The sequence below is a fragment of the Canis aureus genome, chromosome 4 (genome assembly GCF_053574225.1).
Source record: "Canis aureus isolate CA01 chromosome 4, VMU_Caureus_v.1.0, whole genome shotgun sequence".
Lineage (NCBI taxonomy): Eukaryota > Metazoa > Chordata > Mammalia > Carnivora > Canidae > Canis > Canis aureus.
The window spans coordinates 9,621,947-9,641,382 of NC_135614.1; the positions used below are offsets into that span (position 1 = coordinate 9,621,947).

Below are 19,436 nucleotides of genomic sequence, written 5' to 3' on the forward strand. Positions count from 1 at the left end.
TTCTGACAACAGCCACAAAGGAAATGGACATGAGCTTCAGTGCAGTGGATAAGTGTCCCCTTACTGTTTTCATACTCCCGTTTCCCCTTTGCAGGGGTTTCTTCCCGTCCTGGCCACATCTGGCAGATCAACCATTGCTCAACCCACTTACCATTATTCCCAGTGACCTACCTAGGGACTTTGAGTTTCCTGTCTCCACAGGAATACCCAGTAGTCCAGAGAAGAGCCACCACCTTGTGGGGGTGGCTGACCATGACCATCAAGCGGAGATAAAGGCTGCTGTCACCCAGTGAGGGCAGGGAACAGTCTGCACCCAGGCAGTCCCCTCAGGCATCTCTTCATATTCCTTTTGCCTGATTTTGATAGTCAAATAGATAGATATTTGATAGACAAATACAGCAGCCCTGGGTGAGAAGGGCCTGGTGACCTGAGGCTCAGACTTCCAGGATAGCAGAGGGTGACTAGGTGAGGGCAAGTGGAGTCTAGACTGAGTGGGAGAAGAGGCAGACAGTGAGCGTCCCTTGAAGCTCCAAGACTGGCTACAGTGGCAGGACAAGTAGTTTGAATCCCTAGCCTTATTTGAGCTTCCCTCACTGGAATTCTGGAAGAGCTGCTCCCCAGACTTCAGTGAAGCATAGATCTGTGGTACAGAGATGATGGTGAATGCCATGTGGTCTCAGATCCCCTTTCAGGAATGAATACTTACTACTTCCTTGTTCTGAGCGGGGATAACTTCACCTGCCCCCACACTGGGGTGGCCCATAGTCTGTGCTGGATTGAGTTAGGGATGTTAAAACCCAGTGCTCACTTCCCAGCCTAGACTGACCGAGGCCTTTACTGGGTCTGTGGTACAGCTTAAAGTCTGGCCAGTCCTGCTTCCTTTGCTTCCAAGGGGGGTGATCCACAGAGCACCCTCTAGTAAATGTCCTGCTGCCTCATCGCAATCATCACTACCCAGGTAAGTCATCTGGGGATCTAGCGGGTAGCTGAACTGTGAGTCCAGGCCAAAGGGGCTGTTGAGAGGCATGTGACATGGGTGCTCCCGAGGATCATAGTTTGAGGCAGGCTACAAGGGACAGAGATTTCAGGTCAGACACACCTGGGTTCAGTCGTGTGGTTGAAGGGGCTGGTCAGTCTCCTGGGTGTTCATAGGTTATAAGGATGTCCTCCCCAAATCTGTTCCATGTAACCTCTGATCAATGTTTATTCATGGATGTATCTAAACCATATGTTACCTGTTATCAGTTTCCAGCCCTGCTGCCCCTTGCAAGAATTAATGCACAAATTCCCCATTGTTTGAGATGGACCCTATCCTCTTGAGTCATGCAATCACCTCAAGATCTCATGGGCACGTGCAATGTGGCCATATTGACACTGGCACCTCACAAGGCCCAGACCTTCTAGGTGAGAGAAAGGGTGGCCTGCAGCCTCTGCCCCGGCCACCCACTGGCAATCAGGGCCTGCAGGGAAAGAGGCCTGCCTTGCTGCTGAACAGTAATTACAGACCATGCCTTGTCTTTAAGTTGTTGGCAGTGTCAAAAGAATTTATTTCAAATCTGCTTAAGACTGTGATAAAACTCAGGTTTTCCAAAAGGCAATACACAAAGTTCAACCAACCCCCAAAGACCAGAAAACACAGTGTTTGCAATTCAAAAAATACAAACGCTTGTGGGTACCAATACAAAAATTAGAAAAAAGTTGATTTCCTCCCCCCTCCCCAACAACCGCCCCCCGCTCCCCCCCCCCCTCCGTGTTTCCAATGAAACATGAACACCAACGGGACCCAGAGCTGCCACCATATACCAACAACTCCAACAGGACTTGGATGCGATGGGTGGGGTCAGAGGGAGGAAGAAAAACAGGTAAAGAAAGGCAGGAACATGAAGTTCTGTGGACAGTCAAAACAAGAACACAAAGCTTGTTACTTTTTCAATTCCTTTGCCAACATGAAACAAATCTCTCATGCTTCATACAACAGTTTAGTGGGAAAGCAGCAATTCTACATCATGCATTTAACATCCTCTGCTTTGCTTACTCTGCGCTTCCTCTGTGCTGAGGAAGTCTCGGCTTGGGACACCTGTCACCAAGTGTGGGAGGAGCTCCAAAGGTCTGTCCCCAGGTGGGCTGTCACCCAGCAGACACCTGCCACATTCCTGCTTCCACAGCCACAGGCAGTCACTTTTCCAAACCTGAAGTCTGTTTGGGACTTTCCTCAGAGCCTGTCTGAGGGCCTGGCCTGATGAGTGGTGCCCACCTTGCTGGGGTCCTTCCCAGGACTGGGGTGGGCAGCCTGTGCCCTTGGTGAATTGCATTCTTTGAGAGAACAGTGACGCCTCCAGACAAGACTCCAGATGAGGTCTCCACTCCCAGCCCCTGCCTGAAGCCAACGATGTTGTTCACTGAGAAAGCCAGGAACTCTCCCTTAGTGGGTCGTGCAAATAGATCCCAGGGCTGAGACGACTGCGAAGCAGCCTCCGAGCTGCCATGCGGGCGCCTCCCGTCTTCCTCTTAGCCTGTTGGTTTTCAGAGCTGCTCCCCTGCTGACACCTTGGGAACCAATGGAGTTACACTCTGGTTTGGGGTCACCTTAGATACTAGAATTTAATTAAGGTGACTGAGGAGGCAGAAAGGCAGGTTGACCTCTTTCCAGGTTTTACAGGGGCTCTGTACTCAGATGCCTTTGGGACCAACAATGAGAATGCTGATATGTACATAGCCTGTTTACAGAACTTTGTACAGAAAGTACTGTTAAAACAGGCCTCACTGAGAATGGGAACATTTGGGGTGTTGTGTTGCTTTGAATGGTCATGTGAAGCCTATTTGAAATGTCAACTTCTTGTCAAGGCCAGGCGGCAGGCTGGTCATTAAGAGGCTTGAATGGAAGACACTGTGGTCAGAAAACATTCTGGAAAGTCACCACACAGCCTTAATTTATTGAATGGGGACCATTAGCCTAGACTTAGATGAAAGACTACATTTTTTCCTTTAAAAAGTGTTATTCTCTAATCCTCACAATGCATCAGAGGAGGTAGGTTGGTAGGACTGGTTCCATTTTCAGGTGGGGATACAGAGGCACAGAAAGACTTAAGATATTTGCCCACACCCATACCATGAATCAATATCAAAGCCAGCTTAAAAAGAGATGGGTTTCTGAGGGCTGAACTTGGTATCTGATGAACACATCCTACCCCAAACCTACTGTTACCTATTTTATGGTCCATTTAAAGTTAAAGCCGCCAGGATCCTGTTCCCGTCCAGGAGGAACTGCTAAGGAATGTGATCAACAGGCACAGGTACTGGCTTGCTTGCAAAACAAAAGTGGAGCTTTCCCAGAATCAGCATAGACCTAAAATACCTTTTAATGAGATCTGATTTGATTTTTAAAACCAGACAAAGGCCACATATCCATTAGGAAGTTCCTGTTGCTTCCGATCGAAAGTGGCCAAGGAAAAAGAAGGTAATAAGGTTTGCCTTCTAGGAAGGGGTGTGTGGCATGGGGAGCAACTTCAGTAAATACAAGGTGAGACCTGACAGCTTGGCTTCCTTTCATGGCTCACCTCACCTCCTGCCACCTTCCCCAGTTGGCAGAACACTGCAGACTCTTCGAAAATCCTGATCTGGGGCATTAAGATGAAGGCCCCCAGCTTCGTGACATGGGCTTTCCGTGTAACACTGACGTGGACGCCCCACACATCACTCTGCATATCGACACAGGACAAACCACTAGCACAGCCTAGTGGTTCTCAACCCGGGTGTCCCCCAGGGGACATGCGGCAATGTCCGCAGACAGTTGGCACACCCAACGGGGGTTGCTGCTGGCATCTGGTGGGTGGAGGCCAAGGATGCTGCCAGTCATCCTACAGAGCACAGGACAGCACCCAACTATAAGAGGATCAATCACCCCTAAATGGCGATACTGCTGAACTAGAGGCACACTGGCATCCTCCGTGGGCTCTGTGATAGTGTTTTCCAGCATCACATGCTAGGTCCCTCCCAGGGTTCTTCCCTACCCTCACTCTCTCACCCTGAGCAGGTGGCCATGGGATGGACCCGCAATAGCTTCATGGAAGAGCTGCCCGCGCATCTGCCGAGACATGCCTTCACGGGGGACCAGACCTTTCACTTGCAACCAGAATTAAGGCTAAGATGCAAAAATCCCCAAAAGAAGCACATGTGGAACCTGCATTCTGATCCTTTCCTGAGAGTGCTCTGGTAGGCAGGGGGCACCGGATGGGAGGGGCGTCGCCGGGCAGCACGAGCAAGGAGGACAGGCCTGATCCCAAGGCTGCTGGTGAGCTCCGGTTCTGCCCAGGCTCACTCTGGAAAGCATGGCCCATCCTCCTCCCTCTCAGTGGGCCGTGGCGGGGCGGGGCGGGGGTGGGGGGGTGGGGGGGTCTGCGGCTCTGTCACAGCTAGAGTTCACACAGAGCTGAAGATTCAGCCTAGAAGTATATACAGTTTTATAGTTTTTAGGTCAGTCACATTGTGGGGCAGGATGACTGACATCCACTTTAATTAGAATCATTATTTTCCCAAACAGGACAGAAAGGGGGGAAGCAGGGCTGTATATAATGTCTTACCTTCTTTGAATTAGGAACTAGGATGCTATGCAGTGAGTTGCTATTGGACACTTTTAAAAAAGATGAATTCTAGAAGGAAAGGCAAACACTTTGATCAAATTCGCTCACTAGCAAAGAATGAACTGCAGACCTACGTTAGTTAAGGAGGCAGTATTTACAATGCAATAGAACTTGACGTCTTAAATTACTTTGAATTCCTTTCTCACGGAAACTGCTCCATAGACAAACATCACGTTATTCCTCAGCCAGCCCAACGAAAGCATCGTCTAGATAAGACTTTATGTTCAAAAATGCCACCACGTTGTAAAGGGACAGGGAATTCGATGGCAGATGAGAAACCCATGACCCATCGCCTGTACTCCCAAATCTCCAAGGGTGACATAAAGCCATGAGCTGTTGATGATTCCTTCTGTGTTTGGCTGATCCCTCAAAAACATGGGTGTGTGGCCCAGACCTGCCTTCTCTCCTAGGTCCATTTTCGTCCCTGAAAGGTGTTCTGTGCTGAGGACAGGAGAGGTGGCTGCAGGACAGTCTGACATGATGCCTGGCATCGCCGTATTGCTGAGGGCTCCTGGAGGAGTTGGAGAAGGTACAAAGGCGCCTGCTCCAGGCACTCACGGGGCCTCCGGGAGCTGCAGACCCACTGCAAAAGTGGCCAAGAGTTCTGGAGGCTTCGCTCTGGAAAATTATCTTTTATTTCCTAAAAAGATCACCTGCTGTGGTAGGACTTCTTTTCCCGGCTGCACATCTGTCTGACCCAGGTGCTGGCCGTCCTGAGGATGTCACCAAGTCCAGCTGATCTGGAGCAGCTCCTCTCCAAAGAGGCAGATACAGGGCCACCTGGTGGGCCGGGCTTCGGGGATTCTCAATGCTCCCCAGCCTTTCATGGGGGAACTCCATTGCAGGAAGCCACCGCCGCCTTCCCGGTCACACTCACGCCCAGGATCACTCCCAGAGTGGCCCTTCTTCTCCCAAAGCCGAGCCCCCTGGACCTGCCGGCCATGGCTCCTCTGTGTCCTCCAGTCTTTAGGAATCCTCCCCACCTCCATGCTGAGTCCACCCGGAGCTATGGCTAAGGATTGAAACCAAAGGCAAGTGGAAGCTGAGGACACGGGCAGCCTGGGGCCCAGGGAGTGACACCCCCAGGGAGGGGAATCTGGTGGAGCTCTGGGACAGGACGAGGAGCACATCCGTGCACCCAAGGAACCATGCAGCTGGCGGAGAATGAAGAGGCAGGACCGCAGCTGCCCTTGCAGGTGACCCTGCAGGTGAACGCCAGGACCGGGGCACGTGGAGGCTTAAACAGCACCAAGCAGCTCTTGGGGATGCCGGCAGCCGCCTGGCACGCGGCTGCGGGGACAAGGTAGCCTTGCGGCCCAGGGCGTGGGCTCTGAGGTAGGATTGTCGGATCTGCTGCTAGGGGGCAGGATCTACACAGCGTTGGCCGGGCAACTCGGAAAGGGCAGTGTCTAGACGAGCAGGTAGACCAGAGTAAACAGTCGCTGCCGGTTTATGGGCTAAGTCATATAAAAATCCAATCCAGCAAATGGTCAAAATAAAATGCTTGGTAAAATATATTCTTTGAAAAAGGCGAGAGAAGTTTCACTAACCAGATGGAAAATGGAGGTGGCAGGTGACAGGCAGCCTGGGGCCCAGGACAGGGAGGAAAAGCAGGAGAAGATGGAAACATGCTTTGGGGACAGGGCCAAGGCAGGCTGCGGGCTCAGAGCCCTGAAAGCGAGCTCTCTTTGCGAGAGATGCAGATGACTCAGTGAGCATCTCTGGGAGAAGGTCCTTGCTCCCAGGGAAGAGGCTGGGCTCCAGCCTCTCAGCCTTGGACTCTGGGCAGTGGGGGCGAGGAACACCCTGATATTGCTGTTTGCTGCCTTCTTCAGAGGATCTGCCCCCCCCCCCCCCCCCCCGGGCCACCTTGGGGCCACCTGCTGCTTTCAGGATGACAGTAGAATGGGTCTCCAAGCAAAGGTAGGAGGTTTTAAGAGGCTCCCCCATGGCCTCCCATCTCGTGTGTCACGTGCTACGAATCTGGGTGGGGCTCAGCCTGGAAGAAAGCAACTCATGACAGGCTTGCATTCCAGAAAAGAGCCACCAGGTGAAGACTCCTCACTCTGTCATTCCAATTTCAGTATTTTCCTGTGTTTAAGAACTAAGAACCAAGTAAATGAATTTTAGTGAACTATCGTGTGTGTGCGTGCACACTGTGCACATGCGTGAGAGAGACAGAAAGACAGAGAGATTGGCTGATTAATGAAGGACCATAGGAAACCATTTTAAAAAGTTCTCAATAGTTCAGTGGGAGTGTTGAACGTCAAAATTAATGCCCCTTTCTATCGACATTGAATTAGGTTTGCAAGGGCATCACACAGTGGAGGCTCCAGGACCAAGATGCAAAAGGATAACATTTCCTGGTGAAGATGAGAACTTGCAGCCTCGGGACTGAGTGATGTCTCAGTAAATGGTCAACATCCGGGGCATGGGATTCCAAAGTGTCTTCCTGCCTCCTGCTCTTAGGATGCCAGTCTGGCCTCCTTTTGCCCCCCACCCCCAAAAGACAAGCTTTGAAACCAGATGGCAGGAAACACAACCACAAACCTCGGATGCGTTCTCACTCCCTGGAGAAAGGTCCTTCTTTGTGAGTATTTGCAATGTCCAGGAGGAATGAAACAGAATGAAACACACCCATGTTCACCACCAATGAGTGGCCACTTTAACGAGTGGCCACTTTAACAAGTGGCCAGTTTAACCAGTTGCCCCAACAAGCATGGCCTGCAGACCTATTCAGCATCTCCCCAAGAAAACATGTCTCTAAGATATTCAGCGACTGCTGGGGCTGCACCCATAACATCATCATTCTACCCTCATGGGTTCTTTGAACGTACTGAGGGGTGATGGGGCTTTTCCCAGGTGCCAGTGAACAGCTGGAGCTGGGAGGCTAGTTGCCTGACAGCTTTGGCCGCCCCAGATTTGTTGGCACTTCCAATCCTGTGTGCAGGGTGACCTGGAAAAGAAGACACGGAGAGTGAAGGTAGGGGAGGCCACCACGAGAACCCAGAACCCTGAGTGCTCAGATAGCACAGGGGCCACGGCCCTGGGGCCTCTCTCTACTGTGGGCTATGCTGTGTATTGTGTTGCTCGCCAGCACTAGTATAATGTCAGAGTTTGCCCTGAGGAGCCGATCTGTGCCTGGACCTCCCACTTTGTCCTAGCTGCCAGGAGCCTAGGCAAGGCTGAGGCTCTGTCACAGCAGGTGTGCAGTTCTCGTGGTTGTCTGTTTCTGCTTTCTTTCCATGGCCCTCGTTCCTCTCCTACACCTGTTCTATTAGCCCCATGGGAGAACAGCCCATATTTCCGGCTGCCTCAAAGGCCTTTTGTGAATGAGTGGAGGTACAAATCAATGGATCAGGGATTGATGTTGCCCTGTCAATATTCAGAGCCAGTGGACAACACAAAGCAGGATTCCCAGAGGTGAGAAGGGTTCTGTTTGAAACCAAGGGTGCTCACCTCACACCCTTACTGGGTTCCCATTTTGTCTCTGTCCTTTTGGGACCTCCTGAGCCTCCTCCAGGACAGCCTAGCCCTATCATCTAAAAGGACAACTTTTCTGCCTGCTTCATGTGAGGGCCAGAGGGGGCAGATGGGGTGAGAGGGAGCAGAAGACTCACAGCCGCTAGGACTAGTCTCTTCCAGCCTTCCTTTGTGTTTCTCCTTTCAGGGGAAAGCCACACCGGGCCATTGGCTCTAGCTGGCCAGGGGACGTTGACTTCCTCCCAACTGCCTAACAGATGCCTCCATTGCACCCTTTCCAGAAAATGGAACCCCTACCTGCTTCCCCCCTCCCTCCGACTGTGTTTCCATAAGCTGCCACCATAAAGCCTCTGCTTCTTGCAAGTGAGTAAGTAGGAAGTGTTCATGCCCGAGAGACTGTCTCCAGGGCAGGTGGGCTGGTGGTAGGTAGCTCTCTGCCTGGGCAGGCAACAGTGAGCTCCTTCGTAGCCCGCACTGTCCAAGTGTACCTCGGAGGCCCCAGAGCCGTGAGGCGAGCAGTCAGCTGGGCTCCTGCGGGGAGGGGTACGCGGTACCTGCACGTTGCGGTTGAGGCTGAGGGCTGGCATGAAGACCCCATCCACGTGGCTGAAGGCTGTGGGCCCCTGCTGCTGCCCATTGATGAAGAAGGTCAGAGTGTGCTTGTTCAAGTCCAGGAGCACTCCAACAGTGGCCCCCTTGCACACACCGCCTTCCGTCCTGGAAAGAGAAGCCCCAGGATGCCCCATCACCACACCTGCTCGGGATGTAGGCGATGGCTTAGAAGAGTCACCTAAAGGATGCTGGGAATATCCTCACCTAAAACACACAGCCCCCATGGTAGTGTAGGGAGCTATTCCTCTGGGCTCTGAGACTTGTTTTTGAAGCACACTCTCCAGTTAAGGGCCACACAGGAAGGCCTCATCCTGTGTGTATGCTTCCTTAACATAGGGGACCAGCTTATTCTGTCCCTTTTATCCTCACCATCCCTGAGATCTGGACCCCAGGGAGTTAGGGTTTGGATAAGCCCATCCCACTTGAAAACCTGGAGCATGGAGCATGGGTAGGGAAGGCTCCTATACCTGCCAAGGAAAGGAAATAATTTGGCGCCCTTTACAGCTTTAACCAGTGAGGATGTTGAGATCCGCAAAGAGGCTGACAGCCAGGCCTTAGGGAGATTGCAAAAGCTCCACCGGGCTTCAGCTCATCTTAGAAAGCTCCCAGGGATTCTTGCAAGGCCATGCATGGCAGGGTCAGGTGCTGAACCTGGATTCAAGTTCCCTGTCTGAGTCGCCATCCCATGGGTGCCAACGGTGTGGGAGCCTTGAGGCTAAACTGTGAAACTCTCCGTGAATGTCTAGATCTTACATTTGGCGGTGGTGGGAATGCACGTTCCCGGGGAGAAGAATCAGTGAGCTGCCCTGTGCGGCGCCCTGGCCGACCCGCCTCCTCTCCGTGTTAGAAGAGGGTCCTTCAGATCCCCTTCCCTTAGCTGAGGGCCGAGCTCTCAGCCTCCCCTTCAGCTGCTCCAGTCCGATAAGAAAACCATTTTTACCCATTTCCCGGGTGGGGCAGGAGCCCATCAGCTGCAGGCTGATGGCAGGGCAGAGAGCAAGGTCTTGAGGAAGGTCGTGAGGAAATTCGGGGTGCTGATGGGAAAGGAGCTTCCCAAGCTGACAGGTTTCCCCGGGGTGGGGGTGCGGGGGGCGGCGTTCCGATCTCAGGGCAGGATCCTGCAGGTGGGAAATGGGAACTCGAACAGCCCCTGGTGCTATTCAGACACTGACCGCCGGGTGGCGGTAGAGACCGGCCCGAGGCGCGCACACGTGCTTCCCACCCGAGCGCTGCTGCGCTGGGCTCCCCTGCGCTGGGCTCCCCGGGGCCGCCCCCTGCCCAGGCTCCCACTGCTCCCCCCACACAGGAGCGGAGGCGGGGCCCCGAGCTAAGGCCTGACAGCCGCTAGGGAGCCACGAGACTTGGGACACTCGTTTAACCTAAGCCTTTTGGAGAATCTGTAAATGACCTTTGTACTTTGGGGAGGACCAGATGAAATCATCTCAACCAGGTGCTTCAGACAGCCTCAGGCAGGAGGTAAGCTCGGTAAATGCTGTTGTTACTCCCATCCGCAGGATATCTGGGCACCATTTGGTTTAAGCAAGTGGAGATGGAGCTGGTGGGTCTGGACCCAGCTCCTCTGTGGTTTGTGAAAAGGGGGACCAGGGCAGGTCCAGTGCCTGGGCATCCTGGGGCACCCAGTAAGCCTGCGGGGCCCAGGCAGAGGGTGCAGAGGGATAGAGGTGCTACCCCTCCTCCAGGCGGCTAGAGACAGGAGTCGCTGCCAGAGAAAAGGCAGGTGGGAGAGGTCCAATCCTCTTCCAACCTCCACCACTCCCCCCTTCCCCCGAGGCTTGGGCAAGGACCCCTGGGACCATTCGCAGGAGCCACAGGTGGACCCAGAACACTGAGAGCCTCCGGGCTGCCTTAGCCTGGCTCCTTGAGGCTCGTCGCCTCTCCTGGCTGGGGAGATGGCCCTTAGCAGACCAGGAGGGAGATCACACTGTGAGGAGGCAGCTCCCGGTGGCCATGATTCTTTATTTCTGGGTTCCTTGGCCAGTGCTGGCCTTAAAGATTTTCCATCCCTCACCCTTACCCTGGACACACAGACCCGGTGTGAGCGCGAATCCCTGTGGGAGGAGAAAGCGAGCACTGAGCTATGAAGGGAGGGTGGGGGACTCACTGCCTTCCTTCCCTGTTTGAGGAGAGACCAAGGCGCCCACGAGTCCCTGAAGGAGCCCAGGTATCAGTGACCTCTTCCCAGAGTAACCCCAGAGGGCCCATCTCCCTGTGTCTATCCTGGTAGCACTGTTCCCAGGGCCAGCCTCAGGGTGAAGGGGTGCTGGGGGTGGCCTTGACAGTGAGCACCCCTCCCAGGCCTGCCCCTTTTGGAGGGCAGGCTCCGCCTTGTTAAAGCCCACATGAGGCTGGGTGGTGAGAGGGTGCACTGCCAGGGCAATGGCACCTGCTCCCTCTGTAGAGACCCTGTCACAGCCGTGAGGGCACCAGCGGTGCAGTGACTCAGGCCCGGCTGATAGTGTGTGAAGGAGAAAGGAGCAGGACTGGGAGGGGAATGACAGCCAAGAGGCCTGGAAGACCCTGGTGCTGGGGCTTGCCATGTAACCTGTGAAGCCCTGTGCCCTGGGGCTGCTCTAGTCTCCATGGCATGCTCTGCAAGCAAACACTCCATTTCTACCTGGACACTGGACACCCAAGTAGCTGAAATACCTCCCCCACATTCCTGATGCCTGGACTTGGGAATGGCAGCAGGGACGCTGCCCCCACAGGGCCCTCATTCCCAAACACCCCATGACGGCGCACCTGTTGGTGTGGGAGTTGCAGTGCATGAACCAGCTGCGGTTGTTGTCCACATACATGGCCCAGGCCTTGTCGTCCTTGCCCAGCATCATGTCCTTGACCACGCTGGCCCTGGCCACCCCAAAGGCAGGGTCCGGGTGGTTGTCATACCGATCCACATGCAGCTCCCAGTAGTGTACACCCTTGGAGAATGCCGCTGTGCCCAGCACCACCCGGTCGTCATAACTGCTGCAGGTGGCCGTCTGGTTGTCATTGGATAAAATGATGTCCCGGTGACCAGAGTTGGGGTCAAAGGTGAACCAGGCCACTGGAAAGGAAGGAAGCCGAGTCAGGGATGGAATTCGCTAGCCCGTCTCTAACCTGGGCTTAGAGGAAGACTCACTTGCATCTATCAGAAAGTTGGCATCCAGCATCAAATGTTCTTTCCTGGCTGGTTCACACACAGGCACACACATATTCCCATGTACACGCATGCACACACACTCTGTCCGATGTGTGTTCATCCAAGTTCTCAATCCCATGAAGCCAACCTTGCCAAGGAATGCAGACATTCGGGCCTCGGAGCCCCAAATCTAAATGCATTTTATGGAGTCTTGGTTTCTGACATCCTTCCAATAGCTCCATGCACTGGTGTGAGTTAGAGGAAGTAGACATGTGTGCCCCACTCTGTGGGTGGGGGATTTGACCCACAGAGACGTCAAGTGAGGTAACCAAAATCACCACACTCCATCCTCCTATTCTGCAGCCCACTGAGTGGCCCCTCCTTCTGTTCTCCAGTGTCCTCAGGTTGTGGAAAGTGGGGTGCTTACTCTAAAATGGTGACCACAGTACACAGGGCAACACCTGCTGCCCTGCAGAGCAGGGGGCCCCTGAGGGCAGAGAGCTGGTGGTTTCTAAAATGACTCTGCAGGTTGCACCATTTTCAGACAAGCATCCCCAGTTGTGCCCTTGACAAGAGCATCTGCTCCCGCCCTCTCTCCCCTCCGTCCTTGGGAGACTAACCAGGCGCGTCACATTTTCCTCAGGGTGCCCAAGGGATGCGCTGGGATACACGATGACAAACAGGATTGGCATCATCCTGGGACCCTGCAGCCCAGGCAGGGGCATGCCTGGGTTAGCAGGGCAGACTCTTTATAGAACATGCTCTTCATTGACATCATCCCTCCCTGCTAAAGGCTCAGACGACCAAAATCCCATGAAAGCTGGTCTGCTTTTGTTACCAGAAACCTGAAAGGATGCAGCCAGGTGTGTCAACAGTCAGATGGGGGCTCTCACACTAGATAGTCAAGGGATAGTTTCCCATTGCAAGGAAGGTCACACCCAGGGACCAGTGGTCTTTTTCCAGGACTGTCCTACCCATTCTCAGCCCCTGGGTCTCCCAGAGACCAGACCCCCGTTTCCCTTCCCAGTTCAGCAAATGGGGTGAAAAAATGTTTTTTTTTGTGGTTTGTGGGGAGGGAGGTGCAGGCAAGGGGCAGGGCTGGGAGGAGACATATATGCTTCACTGCTGTCACATTCCCCGCCCCCCTCCACTCCTCTGTCCTAGGCAGCTGGGTCCCCCTCCCTCCTGCCCCATTCTCCTTTAGAAGCTCATCCACAGTGCCTGAATCTGATCCTCCCCCGTTCCCCACCCCCACCCCCCAGCCCACCCTGTGCTTACCATCAGATGTCTGCAGGACCACGGTTTTACTGTAAGGCCCGACGCCAGAGGTGTTGAAAGCCTTGACCCTGGCGTTGTAGGTGCTGTTGAAATGGAGACCGTCGATGGTGCACAGGGTCTCTTTGCCAACATACACTTCCTAAAAGACAGCCAAGAGCATTCAGGAGGTGCCCCAGTTAGTTGGAAAATTCTTCTTAGCAATGTGTTGACATTTAAAGTGCTAGCACCCCAATAGAGTTCTTGGATCAGGGGAATTTGGATAAATGGCAACAGGGCCACAGACCATGTCCAAGTGGGGCACAGAGTCTGACTACTGGCTGGTCAGCCCCTCTGCCTGTGAGGGCTTGAGGTGTGACGGGGTTCTAGGAAGGCAGGGAGTGAAGGTGGGTCTGCAGCCAGCTAGCATGCTGCCTGAGAATGTCCTGACTCTGCTGAGGCCAGCCAGTCAGACAGGACTCCACAAGGGGGTAGAGGTCCAGAAACCCCCTTTCCTCCTATGCCACTGTTTCTACTTTGTCTAAAACATCTTTCCTATAGGGTTGTTTAGGGAGTTGGCCCTTCATTTGTTATTCTAAGTTATTAACGATAATTAGCTGTGTGCCAAGCATTGTATAAGGCATTTTAATCCTCACATACCCCTTGGATGTTGTTACTATCTTTTGTATTTTTATATCTGAGGAGACTCAGAGAAGGTAGGAACCTGCCCAAGATCAGAGTGAACCAATTTGGAAACCAGGGTTCAAATCCAGGTCTGCCTGCATTCAAACCCAGCACACTTCCCACTATAACATGAGGCTCCTCATAAATTCTAGCTCCTGTTAGTGGTCATGTCTCAAAGGGAAGAGGCCATGTATATTTAAGTTCTGTGGCTGCTTCTTTGAACATTCTAAAAACAGTCTTCTCTTCCCATTTCCAAAACGGGGGCTCTTTTCCTGGTTTCTGGTCCAGGAGTTATTTCCAGTCTTAGCTCCTTTGTGTGGCCAGAATGACTGAGGTTCTAAACCCAGTGAATGATCTGCCATTCCTGGCTGACCCAACCTCAACTCCTCTCTTCCCTAAATTGCCCATATTCACAGGGAACCCAATAATTCTCAAGGGAATGCTGCAGGTTTCCCCCCAACTCTTCTGTTCTTACAGGCTATCTTTCAAACAAAAAAAATGAAATGACATATGCATACATCCCTTTGAGAGAAACAAAAGGGATATTGATTTTCGGCAAGATTTGTTAGATGGTCACATGGGGAAGAAATGTCACAGTTGTCACAGTGGCAGTGGTAGGCCAGTGTGCCTTAGTCTCCTCAGGAATGGAAAGGAGGAGCTCTAAGAAGACCTAGAGTTTGTGCTCCTCAGCATTCATTCCAACAATGCAACTTGACAGTGACCTGAGCTTCGCTGTGTGAAATCTCAAAGTAGATTTACATTAGAGGGTCAGCTTAGGGTCTCAACTAGATGGGGGAGAGAAGACCATTTCTGACTCACTAAGAGTTTTATTGTCCCCGTGATATTTCATCACTGGAAACATGAGTGTAGAAGTTCATCCCAACCCAACAACCATTTACCAAGTGTCTATCTTCACACACACAGAGCACCTTGCCAGGTAAAACAATCAGTGACTCGGGCAGGGCAGGGAGTGATAGAGCGTTGAGGGAGTGGAGACCTGCTTGAGCAGGGATATCTGGGAGGGGGTGAAGAATAGCTAGGATTGCACTCGTGGGGTGAACTGGGAGATAGATCCATCCAGGTGATACATTCTCTGAGCTCTTCCTTGGCCTAAGACCTCTGTCTGCACAGGAAAGCTGTCCTAAATTTTCCCTGTGGCTGCCACCTTTGCCTTCCAGAGCTGCCCAGACCTAGCCCTCTGTAAGGAAGCCCCATCTCCCAAGGGTCCAGACCCATTGGCTCTCTGTTTTTGGGCCAATGCCCTTTGGGGGCTGAGAACAGCCCCATGGGCTAGTCCAGAGGCCTTGATGTTAGGACCCCTCAAAACAAGCAGCAGGGCCTCACCCGGAACTGCCCCCCATCGCCGTCATCCAGCTCCAGGATGTAGCCGTCCACAGGGCTGTGGGTGAAGGGCGGCATTCTCCAGGCCAGTGTGACACTGTTGTTGTGGGTGCAGCACTTCTCCAGCTGCAGCAGGGGGACGGGCGGTACTGTAACAGGAACTACTGGTTCAGTGCATGAAACCCTTACAAGGCATGGGACACCTGTGGGGACTCTCCTCCCCCATGGCAGGGCCCCTGGTCCCCAGAAGGAACGGGCCCCCCTGTGGTCACTCCCAGCTTCTCGCTGGCGCACCTTAGCCCCAGGAGTAAGGGGTGGGAGAGGCATGGCAGATGCGTCCAGGGCCCTAAGTAAGGGTTGTCTTCTTCCCCACCTGCTCACTGAGAATCCCTAGATTTGAGTCTCAGACTCATGAGAAGCCCATGAGGGATTTCAACAGAGCTCAGGCCTGTATGGACCCTCTCTGTGGGGCCAGAGTGCTGCTTACACCACGGCTTGGGAGGGTCCTGTTGGGGTGGGGGCATGCAGAATTCAAAGACACATTTAAACCTTTGGCTAGAGGCACTTTAAAGGCCCAGGGAACCAGATCTGAGAGGGAGACGCAATCTTAGAGCATCCAGCAGTCAACCCTTGGAATTAGAGATTTGAATCAAATGTACCGTAAGTTCTATCGTGAGGAGATCGGGAGAAAGTTTTTATATTCTAGCTTTGTTCAAGCTCAAGAGATTTTGGAAACAAATCCAGTCCAGACTAAAAGTTGTTAAAGGGAAATTTGTAACATCAGATTGGTAAACACTAGAGATTCCAGTTTGGCTCCAATTATTAGGGCTGCCTTCCAAGTTTCATCTGGTGGTTTAGCTGGGTGCAGCCCTGTCTTGTTTACAGTCTTGGTTTCAGGGCTGGCTGAGCATAACCGAGTCCCCAGGCCTCAGTTTACCAGCATGTAGAGGTCCCCTCTCCATCCTAGGCTCTGCTGTTGGCTCTCCCACTTCCTCTGTGAATCCACTACCCAGTCCCACCCAGAGCAGCCTCCTCCTTTTGCACCCCCACTTTCCAGAGCTACCCCTTCTTCTGCTGTACTTTCCCACACGCTGCCAGGCTCCTCCTGCCCCTCAGCACCACGTCTCATTCACACCTAGGTGCAGGCAGCATTTCCAAACCTCACCTGAGGTGCAAACTGAGTGTGGGAGTGTGTATGCAATTGTGTAAGACACTGGTTTTGTCTTTAGTGTAAAAATGGCCACATGATTTTCAGGTAAGGATTTCCTGCACTCAGATTCTGTAGATTTGGCACTCTGTCCTTTGGTATTTTGGTTTTAAAAAATCAAAGAGCTTTATTGCCTCTCCTGAATGTACCCTTGATGCCTCTGGAGAGGTAGCCTTAGAATAGGACTTTGGTTCTGGCCATCACTTGCTAATGTTGTAACCTGGTGCAAGTCATGCAACTTAATCTGACCCTTAGCCTGTCTCTCATGGCTCTCCCCTGCCTTCTAGCATCCTCCACTTTGCTCATTCTGCTCTCACCTCTGACATTCTTGCTCTTCTTGGAACCCAGAAAATGGATTCCTGCTTCAGGGGCCTTTGCATTTGCCACCCCTGAGCCACCTAGAATATTCTTCCCCTATATTGCATCTCTCTCCTCCTCCTCACCTCAAAATATCCCCCTTTCCCAAAAAGCCTCCATGGGACTTTATATGATATATTTGTGTACTGTCTATTTCCTTTTCTAAAATATCAGCTCAGTCTTGTGAGGGAGTTTGTTGACTTGTTCAAAGCTGTGTCCTACACCCTCTCAGAGTGAGTTCCTCTTTAGAAAGAAGCACAGATTGAACTGGGCCAACTACGGCTCACCCCTACATTTCATCTGGATGAAGTCCAGCTGATGGATGGCCTGCAGCAGTGGCTCACTGTCCAAGGTCAGGTCAAACTCCGCAGATACTTTCGGCTCCAGGGCACCTTTGACCCACTGTTCCTGAGACACCTGGACACGCTTGATCAGAGCATCTGAGATCTTAAAGGGGAGCACAGAGGTTAGAGTTTCAATATGCAAAGGAAAAATCATAGAGCAAGTGGTAGGGAAGGAGTAGGGGCTTGGTCTCTGTGGCTTGGGGGATGGGAAGGGGCTGTATTAGCCATGTGCTCTCAAGCCATGGCAGAAAATTTATGATCGCTGCCAGCATGACTGCACAAATAAAAATGCACTGTATCATTTAAATCATATTTTAAAGGACCAATCATTTAAATGTAAAGAAGAGGGGCACCTGGGTGGCTCAGTTGGTTAAGCGTCTGCCTTCAGTTCAGGTCATGATCTCAGGGTCCTGGGATGGAGCCCCAAGTCCCGAGTCCGGCTGAGCAGGGAACCTGCTTCTCCCTCTGCCCTGTGTTCTCCTTCACTATTTTTTCCCTCTCTATCAAATAAATAAATAAAATCTTAAAAAAAATAAATGTAAAGAAGAGCTTGCTGTTTTAAGGATATCAGGCCAAACCGTTTTGTGAAGCAAATTATTCTTTTTAAATATGCAAAAGCATTCTTCATTATATTGCTTTTGCTAGATCTAGTACTTTGCAAAGTGGAAAGTAGGAAACCACATACTAGTGGTTTGTCCTAGGGTCTGAAGAAAGCACTTCTTATATCCTCAGAGTTTTGAAGCTCACTCCCCATGGTGTATTCCCTCCAAGTTGGTCTGCTTCAAACTCTCCATCACGCACTCAGCTCTGCTCTCCTCTGCTGGAAAGTCCTGCTCATTCAGACCCTGGCACATGTCCCTGTGGAGCCATGATCCCGTGGACTCTTCTTAAGGACTAGTCAAGGGGACTCATCATTTTCCCCACAGATGGAGGACTGAGCCACCATCTGAATCACTGTCATGTTCTTGAGAGATGCTCGTGGCTCTGATTCAGCCTGGCTGTTGGAGGGATGCCCCAGCAAGGTTGCCCGGGCTCTGCAGGCATGGCATATGTCCAGGCCTACAGGGGTCTGCACATTGAGGTAATGGGCCGGGTGGATTCTGCTACTTACTTCCTCTGCTGCAGTCTTTCTAGCTTGTTTGGCAAAGACTGTCTTCTCCCATTTGTGGGAAAAATGTTGAGTTGGAGTCTCTTGAAGTCAAAGCATAAACGCGTGACATTTTGTTCCTAGAAATCATGACATTTGACCTCTTCTCTTAACAAGGACACAGAACCAGGGTCATAGCAAGTGAGAATCAGACCAAGATGAGAACCTAGGTCTTCTGGAATCTCTGAGCAAAAGAATATCTACTCAGTTCACTGAAAGGGACTGTCCTAAAACTTCAGCTAGTTTGGGGAATGCCAGTGGAGTTGGAGATGGGAAGCCAAACCTGTCTATGTCCTCTGAGTGCAAGCCTACCTGTAGGAACCCGGAGGGGTCGTTCTCCTTGATCACCTCCAGGCAGTACTCCATCAGCCCTGTTGATTGGCGCAGCTTCAATGTACAATGATTGATCTGATCCCAAACCATCTGTGATGAAAAGAACCCTTAGTAACCATCTATCAGAGGAAGAGCAGCCAGACTGTAGTGGGACTTGAAAAATTAGCATGGAAAAAGCCCTGGAAGAGGCAACCATCTTGACCTTCTCCCCTGGCTGCTCTGCTCCTGAGCTGTGTGCCCTCTTTCCTGGGAAATAAATGGACCCACTTCCCAACAAGCTGGCCCAATGCTCAAGAGAACAAACTGTTCCTGAACTCTGGGTAGTAGAGAAAGTGCACAGTCTCCATGTGACCAGTGCCCAGCTTCTTATTGTATGTCTCATCTGTTGGTGGTCATGGATAACTCAATGGGTTCAGCTGCTTCACTTGAAAGCCACAGACCATCCCCAACACTCATTCCTTCTTTCCTTGAAAGTACTATTTCCTGGGGCACCTGGTTAAGCATCTGCCTTTGGCTCAAGGTGTGATCTCGGGGTCCTGGGATTGAGTCTTGCATCAGGCTCCCCACGGGGAGCCTTCTTTTTCCTCTGCGTGTGTCTCTGCCTCTCTCTCTGTGTCTCTTGTGAATAAATAAATAAAATCTTTTTTTAAAAAAGTACTATTTCCTAATTCATTGGGAAGTGTCTATAAAATAGGTCGAACCCCCAAGACAATAACACAATCTTCCGTTGATGCAGAGTATTCACAGCACCTGCCCGAATCAGGAGCCCAGTGTCATGTGAGGAAAACCCTCTTCTCCTGGTGGACACTGGTCATATTATTATTGCTGATTACTGAGTGTGTGAGATATTAGAGAGGGCCTGAAGGAGGGGACAGAGTTGGCAACCTGAGCAGAA

The 19,436-nt window shown here is 52.0% G+C and overlaps 1 protein-coding gene and 1 long non-coding RNA gene across 3 annotated transcripts in view; one reads left to right on the top strand and one right to left on the bottom strand.

The window, feature by feature from the left end:
• The first annotated feature begins 4,408 nt into the window (after positions 1-4,408).
• On the top strand, positions 4,409-8,486 carry LOC144312156 (uncharacterized). Its single transcript, XR_013377591.1, has 2 exons — positions 4,409-8,063; positions 8,311-8,486. It is a non-coding gene; the product is annotated as an uncharacterized LOC144312156 (long non-coding RNA).
• The window catches only part of TRIM67 (tripartite motif containing 67), a 49,486-nt gene continuing 34,765 nt past the window's right edge, over positions 4,716-19,436 (bottom strand). The window contains exons 4-10 of one of the 2 annotated variants that reach the window (XM_077894526.1): positions 18,521-18,631; positions 17,011-17,164; positions 15,157-15,302; positions 13,153-13,291; positions 11,496-11,799; positions 8,678-8,840; positions 4,716-7,596 (exon numbers count right to left, since the gene is read on the bottom strand). In XM_077894526.1, the coding sequence (XP_077750652.1) occupies positions 7,531-7,596; positions 8,678-8,840; positions 11,496-11,799; positions 13,153-13,291; positions 15,157-15,302; positions 17,011-17,164; positions 18,521-18,631 (1,083 nt within the window). In that variant the 3' untranslated portion in view covers positions 4,716-7,530. Of the gene's footprint in view, positions 7,597-8,677; positions 8,841-11,495; positions 11,800-13,152; positions 13,292-15,156; positions 15,303-17,004; positions 17,165-18,520; positions 18,632-19,436 lie in introns of both variants that reach the window. The other variant, XM_077894525.1, reaches the window with a different exon arrangement.